Genomic DNA, 23,038 nt, shown 5'->3' with positions numbered 1-23,038 from the left:
CTGCAAACATGTGTGATTGCTTAAATTAATTGACATTCTGCACTGGCAATTGGATTTCAACCAGATCCAAGAACTATATTTAGTTTATATCCTACAGCACTATATCAGAAGATAGATTTGTTTTCTAAAATAAAACTGATAAACATGGTATATTTATATGGCTACTTATGTTTTAAGAGAGCCAGTCTGGTATAATGGTTAAGGCATCAGGATAGAAACTAGGAGATGGTGAGTTCTAGTCCTTGGGCCAGCCATTCTCTCTCAGCCCTGAGAAGCAGACAATGAGAAGCCCCTTCTGAAATCTTGCCGGAAAACTGCAATGACATAGTCAAGCAGTCCCCAGGAATCAATACTGACTTGATTGAAGGCACGTTCACACATGCACCCACCCCAACAAACACACATCTTAACATCAATTAGACATTTTTAATGTCTAATTTCATAATGCCTTACTTTCAATTACAAAATTTCTCTAAAAAATAAGCTTCATGTAAGTTTATTTATTTATTTATTTGACTTATATACCGCTTCATAGAGCTTTCAGCCCTCTCTAAGCGGTTTACAATTTTTTTAGCAAATTGATTCAGCAAATTGCCCCCACAGTCTGGGTCCTCATTTCACCCACCTCGGAAGGATGGAAGGCTGAGTCAACCTTGAGCCGGTGAGATTTGAACCGCTGAACTGCAGATAACAGTCAGCTGAAGTGGCCTGCAGTACTGCACCCTAACCACTGTGCCACCTTGGCACAGTGTTAAGTTAAGAATAAACTGGCATTTAATTATAAAAGAGCACTTGGCTTACCTTATAGAAGCTGTTGTTCTCTAGAAAATGCATCAGACAGCAAAGAGCTAATTCTAATCAGAAGGCAGGGCTTAAATTTCCATAACCTGTGGAAATAGCCCCACCCAATTCAGTGGCCTATTAACTTCATCTACAAAAATAACAATATATTGTATGTATGTATGTATGTATGTATGTATGTATGTATGTATGTATATAAAATACACACACACAAACAAACACAATTATATATTAGCCAGTAACACTGAACTGCAATGAAGAAAATGAGTTATAAAAATCACACATTTATATTGCAAACCGAAGACAATTCTGCATGCTCTAAGCAAGCTTTTACACTGGGTCCATATTCTGGTAACCAAGATCACACCCCACATCAGTGGTGGGATTCAGCCAGTTCGCACCTATTCGGGAGAACTGGTTGTTAATTTTCTAAGCAGTTCGGAGAACCGATTGTTGGAAGAAATCTCCTTTTGTTTTTTCCCACTTTACAGGGCTAATCCTGTAAGGAAGGCAGGAAGGAAACATTTTGGTGTTGATTCTAGCCTCATCTTTATTGCCCTGCTTACAGAAACTGTCTCTCTGGTTAACCCTTATTCCATTGCAACAGCTAAAGCGAAGCGCCCATCGATGTGAATGACGTTGAGTTGGCCATGCCCACCCAGTCACATGACCACTGAGCCCCCCCCCCCTACCCTGCTGGTCATTAGGGCAGAGAACCAGTTGTTAAATTATTTGAATCCCATCACTGCCTCACATTAACTGTTGTTCTCAGTCCCTGAAGAGGGAGCCAAGAATGAAGATATATTAAAACAAATTAAAGCAGAACAAAGGTGCAATGTGGGCTTTATAACTACAGTAGATCATGTATCCAAAGGAATATTTCATGGAGGCAAATGCTTGATTAAGGTTTGTGTCTCATGTTGATTTATTGCTCAGTTGCCAACACCATCGAAGTTGCAACTCATTTTAAGACCATTCTCGGGATGGCCCCCCCAAAATTACTAAAAGTGTCTTGTCTCTCATGATTTCCGGCATCAGTTCGATTTTTTTTCTTCTGTTGAGGCTTCACCTTGGGCATCATCTATCCTTACTGACCCAAGAGCACTTTCCAGAATAAAAAAATGACAGATTGTCATAAACCGTGTCACCCACATGCCTGTCGCAATTTTATGAACTTTTCTTGTGAAGGTCATTAAGCAAACCCTGTGATCGTTAAGCAAACCAATTATTAGTTATGGATTAGTTTTCCTATGTTGCAAGGAAATGGCTATGATGCAGGCCATTTGTAATAAGCATCTGAAATGTAGTCATGTGACCACGGGGGGGGGGGACATCAGAAAAGGCTCATATGTACCGATTCTAAATTCTTCATAATTTTGAAAAGTTGCTAAGCATATGGTCATAAGTCAAGGACTACCAGTACAACGTTGATGGAAAATTTAACCTCCCTTTACACTGGAACTAGTGTCTACTTGTAGGTAAGCTGAGAATTTTACGTGCCAAATTCCACCCTCACCCCCAATTGGGTTCAAATTATCTGCAGATGGGCTTTTCCAAAAGTATAAACAACCGTCTTTCCCCTTGGTTTTGTTAAAATCCCGCTTATTCCCTACATATTGGCACATAGGCCTATCTGTAGATAAACAGACCCTTACATTTTTAGCCAAAATACCAAGAAAAATGGGCCACCCATAGATATGCCAAGGGTAAAAATTAAAACATAAAAACATGCACCTGCGCACACAATGCATTTACTGCTAATAGAATCTTTGTAGTCTCTTAAGAGAGTTTCAGAATTTCCAAATACAATGTAAGTTACAGTTAGTCTTTAGCAATAATATTACAATAAACTGACTTATTTAAGAAGAAACATAAATTCCTTTCAGTTTATGAAATTGAATCAGAAAGAAAATAGGTGTTTTTAATGAGCCTAGAATAAGGCATGCACTACTAGTATGAGGGCATTTATAATTAAGCATCTATTCATTTATGGATATTATCAGTTCATTAAAGATTTAGTCACATGGGAACTTTCTACACAGTGCAATCCTTAGGCACTAGAAGAACGAAAGTCTTGAGTCTCGAGATGATGCACAATTATATTTCCTAGCATCTCTCATCAATGACCATACCCTTTGAGGCTATTGACAATTATATTTCTATAATATCTGGAGGACAAGATTCATTCCTAACGCACATCACCAAAACCATTTAATTAATTGCACACTTAACTTAACATTAATCAAGAACACAGGTCAGGAATTAAAATGTGGCCAGAATTCTACATTTTATAAACTCAGCAATACCAGTCATTTGACTGAAGTAAATCAATTTTCCATTAATTAACCTGTTAGATATTGTTACCTAGAGAATGCAGAGAGAAATTCTCTTTACTCAAAATCTACCACTTACAAAGGTTATTTTTAAAGTACAAATAAATACTTAGCTGTATAACTAATTATTTTGCATTACCAAGTATGTCTACAGGAATGAATTCTCCACCTTTCAATATGCTGAGAGTACTTTAGAGATGCAGATGAAGGTGGTTAGAAGTTAGGAACTACAAATTTGTCATTACTTTGAATGGCCTAATAAGCTGGAAAGAATGAATCCCTACAGAAAAAATGGGATTGTGATTATGTTGCAAAGATAAAACTGGATACTACCTATGCCCCTTTGGGAGAGTTAAAATATAATGTAAAAATCAACCATTTGAAAAATGTTACTAAATTCCCCTGAAATACTAGTGTATTCACACACACATCCCCAACCATATTAGGACAAGAAAAGCTCTAATATCCGCAGTATATAAAATATTGAATGCATTGAATAATTATGAAGTGAAATCTAATCACCATCATCAATTAAACTTGTATGCTGCCCAACTCTTAAGTAACTGTTCGGCTCACAAGAAATGAAGAAATTAGAAACATTAAAAAAGGAAAAAAAGATGACAAGCAAAATGAAGTATAGAGTCTCTCTCCTATGCTGCCAGTTTGGACTATAGATAGTCCTCGTTTTACAACCACAATTGAGCCAAAACTTTATGTTGTTAAGTGATACATTTGTTCCATTTTACGACCTTTCTTGCCACAGCTGTTAAATGAATCACTGCAGTCGATAAGTTATTAACTCGGTTAACAGAATCAGGATTTCCCATTGACTTTGCTTCTCAGAAGATCGCAAAAGGGGATGACAATGACCACAGGACATAGCAATGGTTGTTAAGTATGAACCAGTTGCCAAGCGTGTGAATTTTGATCTCATGATCATAGAGATGCTGCAAAGCTTGAAACAGCAAAAAATGGTCATAAGTCACTTTTTTCAGTGCCATTATAACTTTGGTCACCAAATGAACTGTTATAAGTCGAGACTACCTGTAGTTGAAACCTAGGTGATTTTCAAGAGCAGCCCCATGCAGAGAGCATTGTAGTTGTCAAGCCACAAGTTGATTAGTTGATGAGCCAAAGAGCCCTCTGATCTAGGAAAGGGCATAACTGCCACATCAGATGTACAGATGTACACATCAGTGTTGTACAAAGGCCTTCGTAGCCACAGCTAACATCTGCTCTTCAAGCAGAAACTGCAAGTTCAGGAAGATCCCCAAGTTTCATACCGGCCTTGAAAGGAGAAATGCAACCCCATCCAAAGTAAAAGATGGTGTATCTCCAGATTTGGGCAGTTCAGACACTTACATTCACTCAGTCTGTTAGGATTACATCAGAGATGGTTCTTCCCTATCCAACTTACATGCACCGGGGCAGACCTATCGGGCCCGTGATGAGACAGAATAGGACACCATCAGCATACTGATGATACCAAACACCAAAATGATGCATAATGTCACTCAGTGATTTCATGTAGATGTTGGAAAGGAGGGCTGTGTGTGTAGAACCCTGTGGCACCATCTCACACAGGAGGGCTTAGGGAGTGATCTCTCCCCCACAACCACCACTGACTGGAATTGGAGAAAGGAAGAGAACCGTCATAAAATGGAGACTCTGGAGCTGGCTCAGAATAGTGTGGTCAACAATAATGTTAGAGAGAAATAAAGGCAGAACTGGACCAGAGCAAAAGTTACCTACTATGTTTCCCCAAAAATACGACAGGGTCTTATTTTCTTTTTACTTACAAAATATGGACTTGGGCTTATTATTGGGGGGGGAGGGGTCTTATTGTTTTGGGGTTGCCGGGCGGCGGCTTCCTTGCAAACTGGCTCCTGAAGAGCAGAGCACAGCCTCAGGGGCGAAGCAGCCATGAGGTAACCAAGCTCACGAGCAACCACCTGGGAAACCCCCTCTCCAGCCGGGCAAGAGTACCATTCACTGACCTAGGGGGTATCCCTAAGACACCAAACCAAGTGGTGTTCTGCCCGCTCCCCTGCTTCTGCGGCTTGGCACATTACGGATACCCCCTAGGTCAGTGCATGGAGCTCTGCCGGGCTGGAGAAGGGGGTTGCGCGAGCGCCTGTTCCGCCCCCAGCAGGCATGCCTCCTAGCCTCAACATGTCCAGGCCCAGCTCTCCCTGCAGCAGCTGCCGCCGCACTCCAAGCATAACGTCTTCTCCGGTTCCAAACTCCCAAATTCAGCTGCCGAGTCTTCCAGCAGCGTCCGCTCTAGGAGTGCGCTCTATGGTTGTGGGCTGGCTGCTGAAAGATTCTCTGTCCGGAAGGCTCTCTTCCAACAGCCAGCCCACAACCATAGAGCGCACTCCTAGAGTGGCCGCTGCTGGAAGACTCAGCAGCCGAGTTTGGGAGTTTGGAACCGGAGAACAGATTATGCTTGGAGCGTGGCAGCAGCTGCTGCTGCTGCAGGGAGAGCTGAGCAATTCCCCCCTCTGGCCAGGCAGAACACCACTCCCCAACCTAGCGGTATCCCAAAGGCAGCAAGCAATGTGAGCGCCTTTCTCCCCCCCCCCGGCTCCTGCGGCTTGGCGCCTTCATGATACCGTTATGTCGGTAAGCAGTGCTCTGCCTGGCCGGAGGCGGGGGGTTGTCCAGGGGGTATATTTTCGGGGGTGGGCTTATATTTTTGCCCACGTGAAAAATGTGGCAAGGCTTTAATTTCAGGACAGGTTGTATTTTGGGGGAAATACAGTAGGTCCAGCCAAAAGTAAAACAAGCCCATGCCACCATTCATACTGAAATTTTTAGAAACTGATATAGTGATACAAGGGAACCAGTTGATTAGTTCTTCTCAGTTCTAGCTTTTGATCAGAAGTGGAAAGCAGACTGAACTGACCAGTTCAAATCTGTAGTACAGGGGTGTCAAAATGGCGGCCCATCGCAACATGTGATGGCAATGTGACGTGGTGAGTTTGACACTCTTGCTGTAGTAACATAACAAAATATATGAATTGTTGCTCTGAATAGACTATATAGCATATAGTGATTGATAATACAGAGAAGCACATATGTTGCTTTTAAATGTATTCGGTATTTCCATTTAAAATTTAATTTGCTAAAGCACCCATAACTGGCAATTTTCTGCTTTGTAGTTTATACAATGGACAATGAAGAACTTTGTAGTTGTCCCGCCCACTTCTCTCTGATCCATATATATAATTTGTCTGTACTGCGATTTTTCATGCCTCAGTCATGTGAAATACTTTCCTTCTTATCTTCATTGCCTGGTCTTAAAAACCATGATCAAATTTAAAAAAAAAACAATTTGATTAAAATACATGATATTCATTTTGATAGATCTGTTACAGTTATTCCCCAACCTGGATTCCTTCTAGAAGTGAACTTCAACATGGCTGTTGCTGAGGATTCTGGGAGCTGATGTCTACCTGACTGAAAATTGTCCAGGCTCAGAGGGTTGATTTATTCTAATCACTGCAAGAAATCAAATGGAACAGTATCTATTCCTCCTGCCATCTTAACAGCACTGCATTGGTTGAGTTTTATTCTGGTGGTTTCAAAATTCCTCTGGCAAAGTGGAATTTTTGGTGACATACAATTCTATAGAAAAATATGGGGAAAAAGCAATTTATACAACAGTGGATTCTGTCCAGATATTAGTTCCCCTGCGAATGATATATTTTGAACATATTTCACGTTAAAACTTTCTATAGCATGTATTTAGAAGAGATTAATCAACTTCAGAACATGTACGTAATGCAGAACAAGAATTACTTCACATTACAGACAAATATCACATTTTCTTTTAACCTTTTATTTAGAGAGATATAGTCTTGGTTTGGAGATATACCATGAGGAACGCAATTTCACTGGCTGTGAGGTATGTATATTCTCCACCAAAATACTCCTCACATCTCAACTGTTTTATAATTTTATTTACACGCAAAACAATATCAATGCATTTCCTTGGCTTAACTACAGTATTAATCACCCTACATGAATAAAAGGAAACATTACTTGCATTACAGAACCAGTTTTCAAAGAGGAATTTGCTTATCTGCTGAAAAGTGACATTTTTGTCAACAGCCAATATTAATTTTGATCAAGACACTTGCACCATATTTTTCTATCCTCACAGCACATTTATTTTAATAATTCTGTAAATAGGTCCTTAGCATGAGCATAGTGTTACAGTTTTCATACATATAATTACACCCAAAACAAATTCTAAAATTCAAATTGTAAACATTCTCTTCATATGTGGAAACTTTTCTATTTATGTCCAATGATATTATGATTTATTTAAAAACAACTGCAAAAAGGCTAGTTTAACCTAAGCCATGTAGTGAGCAATGCTTTTAATACATTTCTATAGTATTAAATAAAAGGCAACAAAAGGACTTGTATAAGCAACATACTTTTAAGCAAAGCATAAAGGAACAATGTCATTAGCATGTTCTACAATAAAAAAAACCATGAGTAAGTATGTGATGCTACAAATGGAAAGGGTAAATACCATTACTGCTGACAAAGTTGGAGGTAGCATGGATGCACCATTTTATTGTCAGTGAGAAATGCAAGTGAAGTAAAGAATCTTTCCTTACCACAAATAATTTCCAGTATTATGTACATAGGTTTTAGAAATTTGTTTAACAAGTTTCCCTCCACTTTTAGTAAAAAAGTCTCGTGTGATTAAAAAACACATACACAGCTAAATAGTACTAATTGCCCTATTTGAATGGAACAGTCTCCTGATCTATGAAGTACATGATTTTTAATGCCCTAAATTTAATAAATTGCATTAGCATTTCTTGGTATTGTACAAAACACTACATACATACAAACAAAATAAAATATTTTACTAAGCAAGTTTTTTTTTTAAACAAAGCATTGATTCTGGTAACACTGTAAAGAATGCTTTCATTTCATAAAACGTATCTTAAGATCCCATGTGCAACAATTTAAAAACATCTTCTTACATGTGATGGGTTTGTATCAATAGTGAACACAGTAATTGACCCAAAAACATAGTAAACTTTAAAAATACATCTTCCACCCTATATAAAATATAAAGACTACTTACGGTAACTGTGTTAAGTACTCAATTGTTTGGATGTTAACTGTCATTCTCCTCCCACTCCCATTTTCTTGCTTCAAATTTTATAAACAGATAATTTAACTTTAAAAAAATTAACAAAAGGATTTCAAATGTACATCCAATGCAATATGAAGTGTTTCCGTATTCTATGAAGCTGCTTCAGCCATCAGGAAAGAAAATGAAGTTTCAGTGATTGAGGCAGGTTTTTTAAGCAGTGATGTCACTTCCACCATGCCAGCCCCAGTCCGAGGAAGATTTGCGTTGACAATGTGGCGTTGAAGGTGCTTTATCCAATCTTCTTGAACAGATAAGGGTCCTCGAAATACTAGACCACAAAACCTATATAGTTTTTAAATGATCCAAACAAAGTACATTAATGTTTTTAAGCAACTCTGTATCCAGTATAGCGATTGCACAAAGTAACGTAAGGAAAGTTTGCTTTAGCACAGATTGTCCAAATATGGATTTTATGTATATTAATACAGTGATTTTTTTATTCTGGATTTAAATTGTTCTTGATATACAAATTGCTATAATTTTATACCCAAACTTTATCTCTATACATAATCCATAGTTAATGGCTCATTAGCAGTGATAAGCTTTTTCCCCTAAGAATTTCATTTTTGGATACATCAAAAACATGATAAATCTAGGTAAACTTTGAATCAAGATAAAATATTCATAAATGAAGGTTCTGGCATACTGGAGTATGGGTACTGTACATTAAAATGTCCAAAGTGCAGCTGTACCCATAAATCAATTCTTTTCCTTAAGATCAACAAAAAATATCACACTTAGCAGAATATTTGGTATTTCTGCTAACTAGCTAGAAAATAACCAGTGTACAAAGTTAAACCACATGTAGTGCAATATAGTGTTCTTCACCATCTATTCTTTGTCTCTAATGATAAATCACTTAGTATTATCTTTCCAAAGATAATACTACACACTTCACTCATTTGTTCATTTGATTTATATGGCTGCCCATCTTAATAAAAGCAATTCTAAGTGGCCATAACATAAACATAAAAATTCCAAAAACAGAATAAGCAATACAAAAAAGTTTAATAGCAACGAAGAACAAAAACAAGGATAGCATCTCATCTGTTCAAATAATCTCCCATACCTCTTGCCTGGGAAAACATTCAGGTCATTAAAGCTTTCCTAAAAGATACCAGGGTCAAAACCTCAAATCTAAACTTGAGGTTTTCAAAGGACAGACATTGTGACAGTAAAAGCCCATGTCAGAAATTTCTGTTCTCCCAATGAGAAAGTCCAACATACCTGTTGTCACTGACAGTGTAAGAAATAAAAAGCTTTTAAAAGTGCATCTTTTGAGAGAAACTAAAAGGTTTATCCTATGTTGGATAAACATGCACTGTTGATGGAAGAGAAAGTGAGCAATAGAAAGCAATTAGCTGAAATATTATAAAGTTGTAGTTTCCTGAAGTATGCCAGATTCAGAAACAGGACTTTATAGAATTAATAACTAGCATTTGAATTGGAATTAAAAGTCAATGATTTAGTTGATTTGTTGGAAAGTTTTGTTTTGACATGAACCTGATACACTCTAGCAATCTACAATAGCAGAGGGATCAAAACTTTGATTTCACCCAATATAAGAAAAGTACCAATCCACCCAATAAAGTTAAATAATGGTGCAGAAAACTGATACAAAGTTACTAAAATTTTGGAAGATACTGGCAGATATGGTGGTACTTAACTACTGTACTTGCTCACAGCATTATTAATTCTTTATATCCTCTTTGGCTCTCATCAATGTTTTAACTGAAAATTGCAAAACTTCCGGTTTGCTGGTTTTATAAGTTTTTCAATGACATGTCTGTATCTTAAACCATGTGGCAATATGCCACAGACTCAAAACATATTCCAGTCTTCTTTTGTTAAGATTTTATCTGTATTATTAAATAGTGAAAGTCATTTAGTTAATACAGTTATTCATCTCAAGTACGTACTCGGAACATAGATCTACTTAAATAAAAACTCCAATAAACTCTTATTAACAATTAACTTATTATATGTCTATATATACCTGCACCGGAGTATGTAAACTTCATCAGCACCATGAGGTAATGGTAGAATTTTTTTCTTGCTTCCAGATCTTGATCTTGATTTTTTTTGCTTACAATCTATGGCTATTGAGAGAAAAAAAGTCCATATATAGATATAAGTATATATGTATTGTTCTTGACAAAACTATTGCCCCTGAAAATGCATTTAAGATTTTTTTGTACTTTCTATAATTTTACAAAGCTGTAGAAAATATGCATGTTACAGTTCTTCATAATGCTGCGGTATGTTTTTTCTAGCTTCATGCACAACTAAATATATGTTTGAACTTGCTATTAAACTTTCATTTCTCAACATACATAATTCTAAAAAACACTTAATACTTTTAAGCTATTATAACCGATCACACAAACATCATGCTTTGCTTGTGAACAGGGCAATTTTGAAATGTTATTTACTGTATTGGAAATGTTATAATTTGTTCTCAGCATGCAGTCATAATGCAAAAGGATCAATGATTAAATGCAAAGTATGTTTTGAGAAAATTCATAACTAGAATTTTGGTATATATTAGTTTGAAGTGTTTTCTGTTCTTCATGCTAAAAGGAGTCTCGTATATTGGCTATAGTTTAAAAGCTTGGAAGTTGTCGAAGACTTCAGCCATCATCTATAGTCATTGCTCAATATTTCTTCAATTAAATGTACCAGAATAATGCAGAATATTGCCTCACATGGAAAAGAAAAAGAAGAGGAGGAAGGAAATTTTTGATTTGGAAAAATAAACTCTTAGCTATATACTGTATTTAAATTCAGATGCATAATATACCTAAGTTCCTTTCTCTCCAAATAACTTGCCTATTCTCTTCTCTCTTTTTTCCTCATCTCCAACTCCACCCCAGGTGTCAACATCTAAAATGCAGTAAACAAATCAAGAATACTACTTGCTAATTCCTACATATATGTGTAAACCTTCAGGAAAAAAGGTCAATAGGTACAAAAACTGGTCTTAACACAGGACACCATGATTTTTCTGCCAAAACACCTATGAGCAGAACCATTTGTAATTTCAAACTAAAATATGTACTTACTATTACATACTAACTTTCAGGCATTTTGTCAGATTAGTAGATAAGATAGAATCAAGTGTGTCAAAAATACCTGAAAATCTTAAGGATGTCTTAAGGAAACAGAAAAAGGAAAGTGAATGCTGACTGATAGTATTAAGTCTTTTCTATCACCTTCTAGGTGATTGGAAAAAATATAATATAAAAAAGCAGAAATGTATTGGCCTGTATCTGTATACAGATATATGAACATCCAGAATTTCTTCTCAAAATGAAATATGAACTATATTGATTCCTAGGGACAACATACTATGTATACAAATAGTATTTTTGGACATTGCTAAAAAGACAGACATTGACAAAAAAGTAAAGAAGCATAACTATATGTATATTTTGTCTCAGGGATGACAATGGTAATACATTAAAACTAGGCTAAGATATCATTTAAAATGCTATTTGAAAAACACAGAGGTAAGTCCCACTACTGTGCAATGATTTATTCCTTACCTTTTCTTAAACTTGATTTCCCAAGATAGCCAGCTTCCAAAGCAAATTTTCCACCCTGCTTCCCAACTCTCACCAAATGATTAGATTTCTGCCAAAGCAAATACTCTAGGGATTTAAGATTACACTAGTTATCTGTTCTAATGCTAGCTTCTTTTACACAGATTACTGAGAGCTAAAATAGTTTTGGGACTCTGATGTGAAACTTCTCCTGAAGGCAAAAACGTAGGTTTCTATAGGCCTTACAAGAAAGCGAGCCCTGAATCGGAATGATTCCCAACACTTGGTCTATGCAGGGCTCAAACACAAAACACTAGAATCTGATTTCAAATTCATATTATCAAGTGGTATTGCCACCTGATCAGGAAATATGATAACAAATTCGCATCTGCATTTGATCAGCAAAACTTATAAATATGAATCTAATACATTGTGTTTACAAAATAAAAATTAATGCTGACTGCCATATATCTACCTTTCATATTTTCTGTAGCAATGCCTGCCCTCTGGAATGAGGTCCCCCCCACAAAATCCAGATGGACTCCATTCTGCTGATGTTTAGAAGTCTCACAAAAGTCTTCAGCCAGACCTTCAGTGAGGGAGAGTGAGACCCTGTCACTTCATTATGTTTGCAGAGTTGTTGAGATATTATTTTCACTTGGTGAGACATTAATGATTGGTGATATTCTATTCAAACTTTACTAACATAAATTATGCAGGATAAATTAGAATAAAACAATGCATTAGATATTCCTTGAAGAATAAATGTAAGTATTTGACAAATGGGCTGAAACATCATTATACAATTTTGAAATTTAGTTTAGAAAAGCCAACATAATGGGAACTGAATAGAGCCATGTTGCAGTAACCAAGACTTGACATGATCTTTGCTGGGATTCCTCTATTGGAGGTGGATTCTTTTCCACCATTAAATAAACATATTCTATATAGTTTTGACTTAATTGTTAATTCATGAAATATCTTAAATTATCTCCAGGTCTGTTACTATAAAAAATTCTATATTGAATTCTATTCTGTTTCTTGCTTGCCAAAAAATTTGATGTATTTGTCACTGGGTTGAAAGAGCAAGCTATGGGGAGATTCAGTATCTGAAACCTGTCTCTCAGTGCATTTAAGAAGATACTTTGTATAGATTCAAAGAGTCCTCATTGTATTTAAATCTGCGTTTAAATGTTTCTACCTAATGGTGAAATTTTAGAAATTGGAAAGCATGAAGCTTTGATAATCTTTCAGTTGACTTAATAAAGCATTTCCTTTGTGGATTTTAGGGTTTTCTTAAGCCCCACACAACCTCTTTGCTTTATATATTTAGTACTCTTTCACTTATGACTGTAATTAAGACCAGAATTATGGTTTTAAATGCCAATCATTGAGCAGGTCAATTTTACAACTTGATTTTATATTTTTTTGCAGCACTCATTGAGCAATCACCATGGTTGTTAAGTGAATCTGCAGTCATTAACTGAACCCATTATCCATAAAGGGCATGTTTTACTGGAAACTGTAGGTAAATGCTGGTTTCCAACAAAAAAACCTGAGGTAAGAGGGCGATGGCTAGGAGATTTTCAAATCTGGATCATAAGTATCTTTTTCAGGGTCCATCATAACTCTGAGTGGTCACTAAGCAACTGGTTGTAAGTCGAGGACTACCTGTACGTGAAAATATGTATACCTTTTTTGCAGTAAAAAAAGGGCAACATCTCTGCCAATGAATAAAGATACTTCCATCTTTAGACTTCCCCAAGGCAATTCTAGTTGAAAAGTTATATTAACTTCTTTTAAACATGAACGAAGTCAAACATTTATTAAACATCATTATCAAATCTGCAAGACCACTCAACCCCATGATTCTAGACAGTGTACAGTATAAAAAACAGATGGAAACAAGCACACAACAAATAAAAATGGTGAACATCCATAAAAGAACAAAACAAGTACTTTTTCAAGCATAATAGCATTCTCACAAGGGGCCAACCAATCAAATGAGCCCAAGGCAAAAACTGGTTTTAAATGAGTCAATTACGGGCAATATGAATCTCTGGTGAACATTGTTCCAGAGGATAGGCACTACAATAAAAAAAGGCCCATTTCCTGGGTCCCATCAAATAACACAGTTTAATTGACTGACCCCAAAGCATTCTAATTATGTAATATCTAACAGAACAGGCAGACACTACAGCAGAGACAGGAGGTCCCTCATATACTCAAGTCCTGTGCAACCAAAGGTCTTGTAGGTGATAATGAGCACCTTGAGTTGTATCTGAAACTCTACTAGTAGTTGTAGCTCCCGGAACAGAGGTATTACATGGGCAAACCAAGGCATGTCTGTAACTGTCCATTCTGCCGCATTCTGGACTAGCTACAATTAAAAATATTTTCCTTTCCTATAACTACTTGCTAGAGATAATGACTCCTTGAGTCAACCTCAACCCATACTGATCACACAGATATTTCCAGAAGGAGAATTTTCAGTATCTGTACTAGAGGGGTTTCTCAATGCTTTCTTGTGGGATGTTATTTTTGACTTTCCAATTTAGTAGCCCCAATCCAAATCTGATCCTCTTTAACTTTTAAAATCAACTAAGGACAGATAGGCGCTGCCATCTGCTGTAGACAATTAGTAGCTACAATGAATTATTAATATATTTTTATTTGGGAAAAATAATTATCGCAAATTAATTTTTTTCTTCTATACCAGAATAAGAAATATTTTGTTAAGCAGTAAGAATGCATAAATATATTTTAAAATAATCCATATTAACATTATCTTGGGTAACTGAGAATTTTAGCCACAAGGTTCAGTGAGATCAAATGAAGGTAAACATCATTTCTTTAAAAATGCTGTAAATAAATTTTAAGAATTATTCTATGAAAAATGCAAAAGATTTACATGCTATGAGAATAAACCACTAGAACAGGGGTCCCCAACCGATGGGCCATGGTCCACTGCTGTTGAGAACTGAGCCGCCCAAAGTGGTGGGCCAGAGCTTGTGCACGTTCCATTTGCGCGAACGGCGGGTGCAAAGGAGCTGCGTGCATGTGTGCTTGCCCACCACTCACAAAGAACCATCCCCTCCCCACCATCCCCTGCCAGCTCACAAACCTGGAAAAATTGGGGAACACTGCATTAAAATGATGAAAAAAAATTCTACCAACAAATATAGGTGTTGAAATGAATATCTATTATTCACCTTATAAAGAGGATGAAGCAGAATAAGCTTACATCTTACTAACATGTTATGTTTTAATTAGAAGTATTAATTTGATTACTTGCAATGATATTTTGACAACTTCCTGATTTGAATCTCTCCTTATTCTGAAATAAAGGTTTGATTTTCTACTTTTGGACTTGTACAAATGTATAAAATCAACAAAAACTTAAGTAAAACCTATTTTGTCATTGGAGCACTTGTAGAGGTCAAAGTAATATTTTATTGTTCTATGCCGATTTAACAGGAATCTCCCAAACTAGCACTTTTGCCTGGTAAACACTAGATATGGCTTAGGGTACCAATATTTGCAGCTCAGGATTCAAATGAGGGGTCCTTGGTGTTATCTGAACTTGGCTGTTTTTTGCGCAGATGTTTCATTACCCAAATTAATAATGTTACCTAGTTTGGGTAATGAAACATCTGCAAGAAAATAAGTGCATCCTTACAGTTTTCACTGCTACAAATACCTAAAATTAGAATTAGATTAGGTGTACATGAATAGAACATGGCTAGATGGGATCTAGAAAGAACGGTCTTATTTAAACCACAGACATTTAGTTTGATTTGCTCTTTGTTGTAGAAGTGTGTGGTATTCCCATGCATAGATCAAAAGAGCTCTTTTGAGGTTTTCCGAAAGGAGGTTATAGATACCTATGAATCCAGGAAGGGATTTAAAGATTCTCAAACAATTGGACATCAATCATTCCGCTGTCTGGAAGATCATCTACAAGTAGAAAAGATTTCAGACAGCTGCCAGGGGAAACCATCTCAGCAAGTTCAGTCCAAGAACAGATGTATTTTCAGAAGTCTTTAAAAACTCCAGAATTTCATGAAGTAATCGATAGGTAATTCTTGCCACTATTATTGTCAAAGTGCATGCATCTTCTATTAGAAACTGTGTTAATTAAGTGTAAAATGCATTTGCTTTCATCTTGGACAAAAATTCATTTCAGTGATGATATAATGAAACAGTTGCAAGAGACATGCAAAGTAAGCTATAGGAACTCTAGAAATATGTAAAGCTTTCGGATTTGGCAAATATTTCCTGGATAAATTTTTAATATAGGTAGTAGTTATGCTCATCATGGAACATTTTAGAAAAAATATTTCTGAATAGGATTATTCTGGAAGTATCCTGACATTGAAGCAGATCATTCAGGTCCAGACATTTCTGGATTCCCCAGAACAGACTATTTCAGTGTCAGAATAGTCCAAAAGACAGAACATTTGGACATTTAATAGGCAAAGCATGTTAAGCTCCTACAGAAACACTAACAATCCCTAAATCTCTAGGGATTTTGAGGGCAGAAATCAGAGAGCTAGCAGAAATGCTGTACGCATTTAAGAAATGGGAAGCCTTGGGATCCAAAAGATCCTCACTTTTGCCTGGGCCACAGTCCGCCACATCTTGTTTTGGACCTGTTTGTGGTCAGAGATTTCAGATCTTGGAAATCCGACCACTCTGGAAGTTTATGGAATGCTAGAAAGAAAGAAAAAATCAAAGTTATTTGTCAATCAAAGATCAGAGACTTCCCCAGCAATGATATGTAAAATTCAATCTATCCTATGAGTCCTAGAATCATGGTGCCAAGAACTATGTCCTAAAGCACAAATGACATTGATATCATCATCTTCTTCTTTTAACAAATCCATAATCCCTTGCGGGGTGGAGGCTGGGCAATTGAATGGAACTAACAGAGTGCTTTAATGGCCGGATGCCCTTCCTGTCGCCAATGCAGTTTTGTTCAGCAGATATCTTCTCAGTGTGCCCAGAGAAATATCTGCCTCTGCCTAGGATCGAACTCACAGTTTCCTGATTGTGAGACTAGAGCTCCAACTCTAGGCCATCGCACCCACTCCAAAGGACATTAATTGATATCAATGACAAATATCCCTCTGTACCTATATTTCTATTCTAGTTTAAAATGCTTCAGAATTATCAAACTTTTTCATGTATAATCTTCAACAGAATATTAGTGATTCACTAAATAAACAATGAATATCATACTCTTATGTAATATTGGGGATATGTAATATAGGTGTAATCATTCTATACTAATGATGATAAAATGAACCTAGGAAAAGTACAAAGCATCATTAATGTTATACCACTTTCCAAAGCAGAAGAAATTTGGAGATAGATTATGGCATGTTAGTGTTAGAAATACAACTATGATAAAATAGAAATTATATCGGATACCAAGTGCTCCAAAATCCACCAAATGAAACTTTTGTAGAATCATAGTTATTTTGGAATTCAATATCCTGTTGAGTATACTCAAATATAACATAGAAGTAGATATTTTAATTTTATGAACAGTTGTGATGGAATATAACATGGTATCATTTCATATTTAGCATTTGTGATTAATTATAAGCTATTTGTCTGCAGTAGGAAATTATAAGTACAACTGCACTGTATTTTGTTTTAAAAATCATCCGCTCCCTTTAAAAAAAAGAAAGAAATGTAAGCTTGATCAAATTCTTCAATGGGCCATGAGTTCCACTTTAATCTTTTTTATTTATATTACATTCAGATTTCATGTTTTAAAAAGTAGCTTACTTGAAATCTATAAGAACTACTTTTCCCCTTTAAAAAGACAGTTCTAATATTGAGTTTTAGTCAGCATGAATTAAGAAAATTGAAGTATGCAGTCATTCCATCCCAGACTGAAATTATAAGCAAAAGAGCAAGAACTTTCAGTCTCTCAACATCAAGCTAGCAAAAGTGATGCCATCGTGACTGGAGAGGCCAATTCTCTAAGCAGCTGGCCAGGGACACTGCAATGTTTGTACTGACACTGACAATCCTTATTTTAAAAGCTCATCCAATTGTAGCATCTCTATCTGCTACTGGTGTACTACCCATAAAGAAAAAAAAGGGGTATACTGATATTCTTTACAAGCCACAAAATAAACAGAGACAGAAAAAAAAAGTCAGTGTCTTGCCAGAAGCAATTGTAGCCCTGGGAAGACATTCCATTCAGCATCAATGACTTTGATAGTTGATAGCTCTTCTTCTGCTGAAACACAAAATATAAAAAGCTCCTATAGCAACTGTCAAACATAAAATAAAGGTCATTTATGCATACAAATATTTAACTGGGGCACAAAGTAACAAAATGCTCAAAGGGACTTATGGCCATGGTATTTTCGTTAAAAATGTACAAAGAAATCAAAAAGTAGTACAAATTGAAGAAATTATAAAAGGCAGAAAACTCAGTTATGACCTTTAATGCCAAAAGCATTATATTTTCATCACAATCAATGTAATTTTTTTTCTTAAATTGCAACTGAATTTGCAGATAACATTGAAAGTATAAAATAGTCTCAAAATATATTGATGCTGGAGGAAGGATAGCTCTGCTATCAGCGGAACTGATGACAACAGCTAAAGAGGAGCTGGCAAACAGATTGGTGCCTCATAATTGTTCTCTAAATAAAGGGAAGGAGTTGGGACCACCACACAGAGTCCATACAAGGCTTCCCTTGGGGAGACCATAAAACAGTGGTCTTTGGTAGGTTTTACAGTTCTGGGAGCAGAGGGGGGGTTAACTTTGCCCAAGCCTCAGTTCAGTTTTTTCAAACAATATAAGGTTCATTTATTTCTTAATCGCTTTTGGAAATTGCTTGTTAACTACTTTTTGGATATTATGAACCTTCAGAATGACAAGTTTTCTTGGTTTCTCTTTCAATCCTGAGTGAAGTTCAAGGACTAAAAAAATCATTTTGAAATAAAACAGCAAAAAGTATTCTTGGAATATTGATTTTGGAAAGTTAAAAATGTACTAAGGAGCCAGGTGGATGGGAAATAAGATTCTGAAATTAATTATAAGAATCCTTCCAGGGTTGTTTAAAATCCTATTAAAAATATATGAAGATTTTGAATCTAAGTATAAGAAATTGATTAGAGAAAAACGCTACAAAAGGACTTTGAAGGTTGGATACTAGAGGCAACCAGAAAAAACTAAAGATTATAATTAAAGAAGAGATCCACTAATGGAGAATTGAGAAAAGTATTTTAACTTTGAGGGAAACCAGTTAACAGCTGTTTTACCCTGCTCTAGAAAGGGTTTTTTGCTCAAGTATTGCAGTGAAATGAAGTCCCCCTCAAGACGTGCATTATCATTAGTCTTTAAACCCTACTCCCTACTACCATCATTGTTCAAAATCTGCCAATTATTAATGTATCCATTAATTTAATATATTTCTGTGTCATCTCACATAAACAAGTAACACACTTAAATACTTTACATGAGCTACATTCATTAAAAGATGGGAAAAGAAAAAAAAGAAAAAAGCAATCCTATTCAGCCAGATAGAGTATTTATCACTGATACAATCCCGAGTTTCCATTGAGAAAGTTAACTCTACAAGCTCTCTAAAATGATGCACATATTCCTGCTAAAGTTATATCCCATTTTAAACAAAGAATCCTTACTAGTTTTCACAATCACCTATGTGTATTTCCATCTTGTTACGGTTCTTCTTCAATTTATTAGCTGAGCTTTATTACTTATATAAATTTGCATATATAATATATACATAAATATAAAATTACTTATATAATATATATGTAAATATTACTTATATATTAGTTTTACACCCCATAATTTAGTTTACACAACTAATTTTTAGTTCAGAATATGCATTGCTTCTCCCGACTCTGACATTACAGAGCTGAATGTCACCAGTATATTAAAAACATCTTTTCCCCTCTCAAATTGTCATTTGCCCTCAAGAACTTCAATTAAATATTAAACTCTGATAGTAACAAAGCACAAGTATCTACTCCAAAACTGCCAGTATGATGCAAGCAGAAATTATATTAGTGGCTTCATCTTCCAATTTAGGAAATAATCTAGAATACTGTTATCAACAAAATCAAAAGTGTCTAAAGCACTCTAAGACTTTCCCAGAAAGATAATCCATTGATGAAATTAAGGTTAACAATGTTTCAAGTTAAAAGGGCTGAGAGAATGAATTTCAAGAACTTCACCTTACTCCGAAGTAGTATCTATGACTTCCCAACAATCAGCTAATCCTCTTACGACCAAGGATACAGATAGGAACTAGTAGCAGTTTTTAAACTATGTTCCTTGCCAAGCAACTTCCAGTGAACAACCCTATTAATTTCTACATGGCACTGCTGGTCCTCTTTCTTATGGAAAAAAGTGTTCATATACTACACATCTGCTTATTCCAATACAGATAGTCCTTGACTTACAACCAATTGTTCAGGGACTGTTTGAAATTATGATGGTACTGAATGAAGGCACTTATGACCTATGTGACCAGGGGGGCATTTGCCCAGGTTCGCCTGGTGCGCCAGTTGCGGCCCTACCTGAACCGGGAGGCTCTCACAACAGTCACTCGAGCCCTTGTGATCTCTAGGCTGGAATACTGCAATGTGCTCTACATGGGGCTGCCCTTGAAGAGCATCCGGCGACTTCAGCTAGTCCAGAACGCGGCCGCGCGAGTGATCATGGGCGCACCACGGTTCGCCCATATAACACCAATCCTCCGTGAGCTGCGCTGGCTACCTGTTGATCGTCGGGTGCACTTCAAGGTCTTACTTACCACCTATAAAGCGCTCCATGGTAGTGGATCTGACTATTTGAGAGACCGCCTCCTGCCAATTACCTCCCTGCGTCCCATCAGATCGCACAGAGTAGGCCTCCTCCGAATCCCATCCGCCAGTCAGTGCCGACTGGCGACTACGCGGAGGAGAGCCTTCTCAGTTGCTGCTCCGACATTATGGAACAACCTCCCCGTGGAGATCCGTACCCTCACCACAGTCCAGGCCTTCCGCACAGCCCTTAAGAACTGGCTATCCCGTCAGGCCTGGGGATAGGATTACTCTCACCCCGCCCGAATGTTGAGTGAATGTTGTGTTTTTATGATCAATTCTCTTTTAATCACGATTCTTTTCTTTTTAAGTCTTGTCTTGCACTCCCTTCCCTTCACTGTTGTAAGCCGCCCTGAGTCCCCTCAGGGAAAAGGGCGGCATATAAATTTCCAATAAAATCTAAAATCTAAATCTATACTTGAAGCTGTGGCAGTGCCTCTGTAATCATGTGGTCAAAACATAGCCACTTGCAAGCCCATCTGCACTTACAACTGTATGGGATAAGCCATCTACTTATCTGCCCCATCTATGCTCTTTTGGCCACCTGTTGCCCTGCACTCTGCTGTCCCAGCTCACCTTTGCCATCTTCTTGCTCCTACTGCTAATGAGGTGCATCCAATCTGAGGCTGGCTAGAGGGGGAAGAGACTAAAGCAGTCCTTGAGCCATAGCATCCCTTTGCAAAGAGTTCGAGGGTAGGTCTGGGTCCGGCTTCACTCTGAAAAGGGGGCTAAAAGGCTGCATTGGGCTCTTTATTTAGGGAAAAGCAACTGCCCCACCCAGGAATCTCTGAAAGGGATGTTTCTTTGCAAACAACTCCTGGATAAGTTAGGGCTCCAAAGGGGGACAGGGAGCTGAAAACAGCCTTTTCTTTTCTTTTTCACAATGGGGGGCCAATCCCAGTCCATCGAGGAGTTGTGGGCAAAGAAACTGCCACATGTAAAAGGGTACTGGGTAGGCTTGGGGTTGGCCTGGTGCTGAGAAAAAGGAAAGAAAAGCCAAAAAGCAACCTCTCCTCACTCCTTTTTATAGCGTGAAGCCGGACCCAGACACCTCATCATCATCAGGAGCAAGAAAATGGGGAAAGTGAGGTGAGGTGGTAAAACGCAAGATGGCAGGCATCTCAGAATGCAGAGTGGCAAAGATGACAGGGACTGAGCTGGGGCAACGGCAGTTTCCAGGCTGTGGCAAGCAATTGTGCAGCCATGTTTCTGGGGTTGCTTACTACCTTGCAAGACGAAAGGCAGGGAGATGGGGTGGAGACAGATGGGTGGGTGGGGAGTTGGAAGCAATCCCTTACCTTACTGAGGCTTGGGGCTGGGATGGACCAAGCTTATAATGCATAATGTCTTGAATTGGGATGAGTCCTCGACTAATGACTGGTAAAATTACTGGGATTTTGGTCACTAAGAGATGGAGTCACATGACATCCAGTATTATGTCTGTATTGCTTAGCAATCAAAATTCTGGTCCCACTTGTGGTTGTAAGTTGAGGACTATCCGTACTTTGTCATTTTTTTTTTTTACTTTCATTGTAACAGTCCAATAGTTGGGTTCACAGGAAATCCCACATCATTTAAAATCCAATGCATAGTATAAAGTAAACAAATCCACACACGAGATATAACTGTGTTGTTACTCTTACCTGCCTGTCCAACATTTAAATAAATACATATATAATAAATATGAGAAAGCAATGGAGTTTTGATTGAACATGTTGTATTGACAATTGTGGAAACCACATAAATGCCTGTGTTTACTCTGATATTAATTTATTTAAAGAATGAGATGTGATAATTGGTAAAGATTCTTGATCAAAACTTGGCAAATTCCTTTAATTAAAAATTCAGCTCCTTTTGCATTTAGCCAGAAAACAGAGCATTCACTCTTGAACTGTTCATATACATGAAAATGTTTGATAAAAAAATAAAAATAAAATAATTCATGAAAAAAATGGGATAGCAACATACTTTTATAAGTTGCTATAATTTTAAATTCAATTTCTTCAGAGAATTTTAAATGTCAACTGAATTATATGAGTTCTTTCAAGTCTGATGAGGAAAATGTAGATAGACAGACTTGAATTTACATCTGTAACAAACATACCTGTCCCAGTCAAAAGTCCAGCACTCTTCTTTCGTGCATAAGCGCGCAAGTGGTTGGACAGGCTAACAGCACTTGTAAACGCCGCATTGCAATGCACACACGTTCTAAGCTTCATAGGCATACCTATCATTCAAAAGAAAACTATAATCCAGTTCTCTCTTTAAAAATGAAACTCTCAACTCGTTTTGAAAAACCCTGAATTAAAAGTTGT

The 23,038-nt window shown here is 37.0% G+C and overlaps 1 protein-coding gene across 5 annotated transcripts in view; it reads right to left on the bottom strand.

The window, feature by feature from the left end:
- Nucleotides 1-7,703: 7,703 nt before the first annotated feature.
- Nucleotides 7,704-23,038, bottom strand: part of ZNF644 (zinc finger protein 644) — a 64,309-nt gene continuing 48,974 nt past the window's right edge. For 2 of the 5 annotated variants that reach the window (XM_032217544.1, XM_032217549.1), the window contains 3 exons: nucleotides 22,828-22,950; nucleotides 10,316-10,418; nucleotides 7,704-8,601 (listed from right to left, as the gene is read on the bottom strand). In XM_032217544.1, coding sequence (XP_032073435.1) covers nucleotides 8,409-8,601; nucleotides 10,316-10,418; nucleotides 22,828-22,950 — 419 coding nt within the window. In that variant the 3' untranslated portion in view covers nucleotides 7,704-8,408. Of the gene's footprint in view, nucleotides 8,602-10,315; nucleotides 10,419-12,336; nucleotides 12,451-12,522; nucleotides 18,118-22,827; nucleotides 22,951-23,038 lie in introns of those variants that run through there. The other 3 variants (XM_032217545.1, XM_032217547.1, XM_032217548.1) reach the window with 3 other exon arrangements.

The sequence above is a fragment of the Thamnophis elegans genome, chromosome 5 (genome assembly GCF_009769535.1).
Source record: "Thamnophis elegans isolate rThaEle1 chromosome 5, rThaEle1.pri, whole genome shotgun sequence".
Classification (NCBI taxonomy): Eukaryota; Metazoa; Chordata; class Lepidosauria; order Squamata; family Colubridae; genus Thamnophis; species Thamnophis elegans.
Note: the sequence above shows the minus strand (reverse complement) of the source record. Positions and strands in the feature narration are given on the sequence as shown.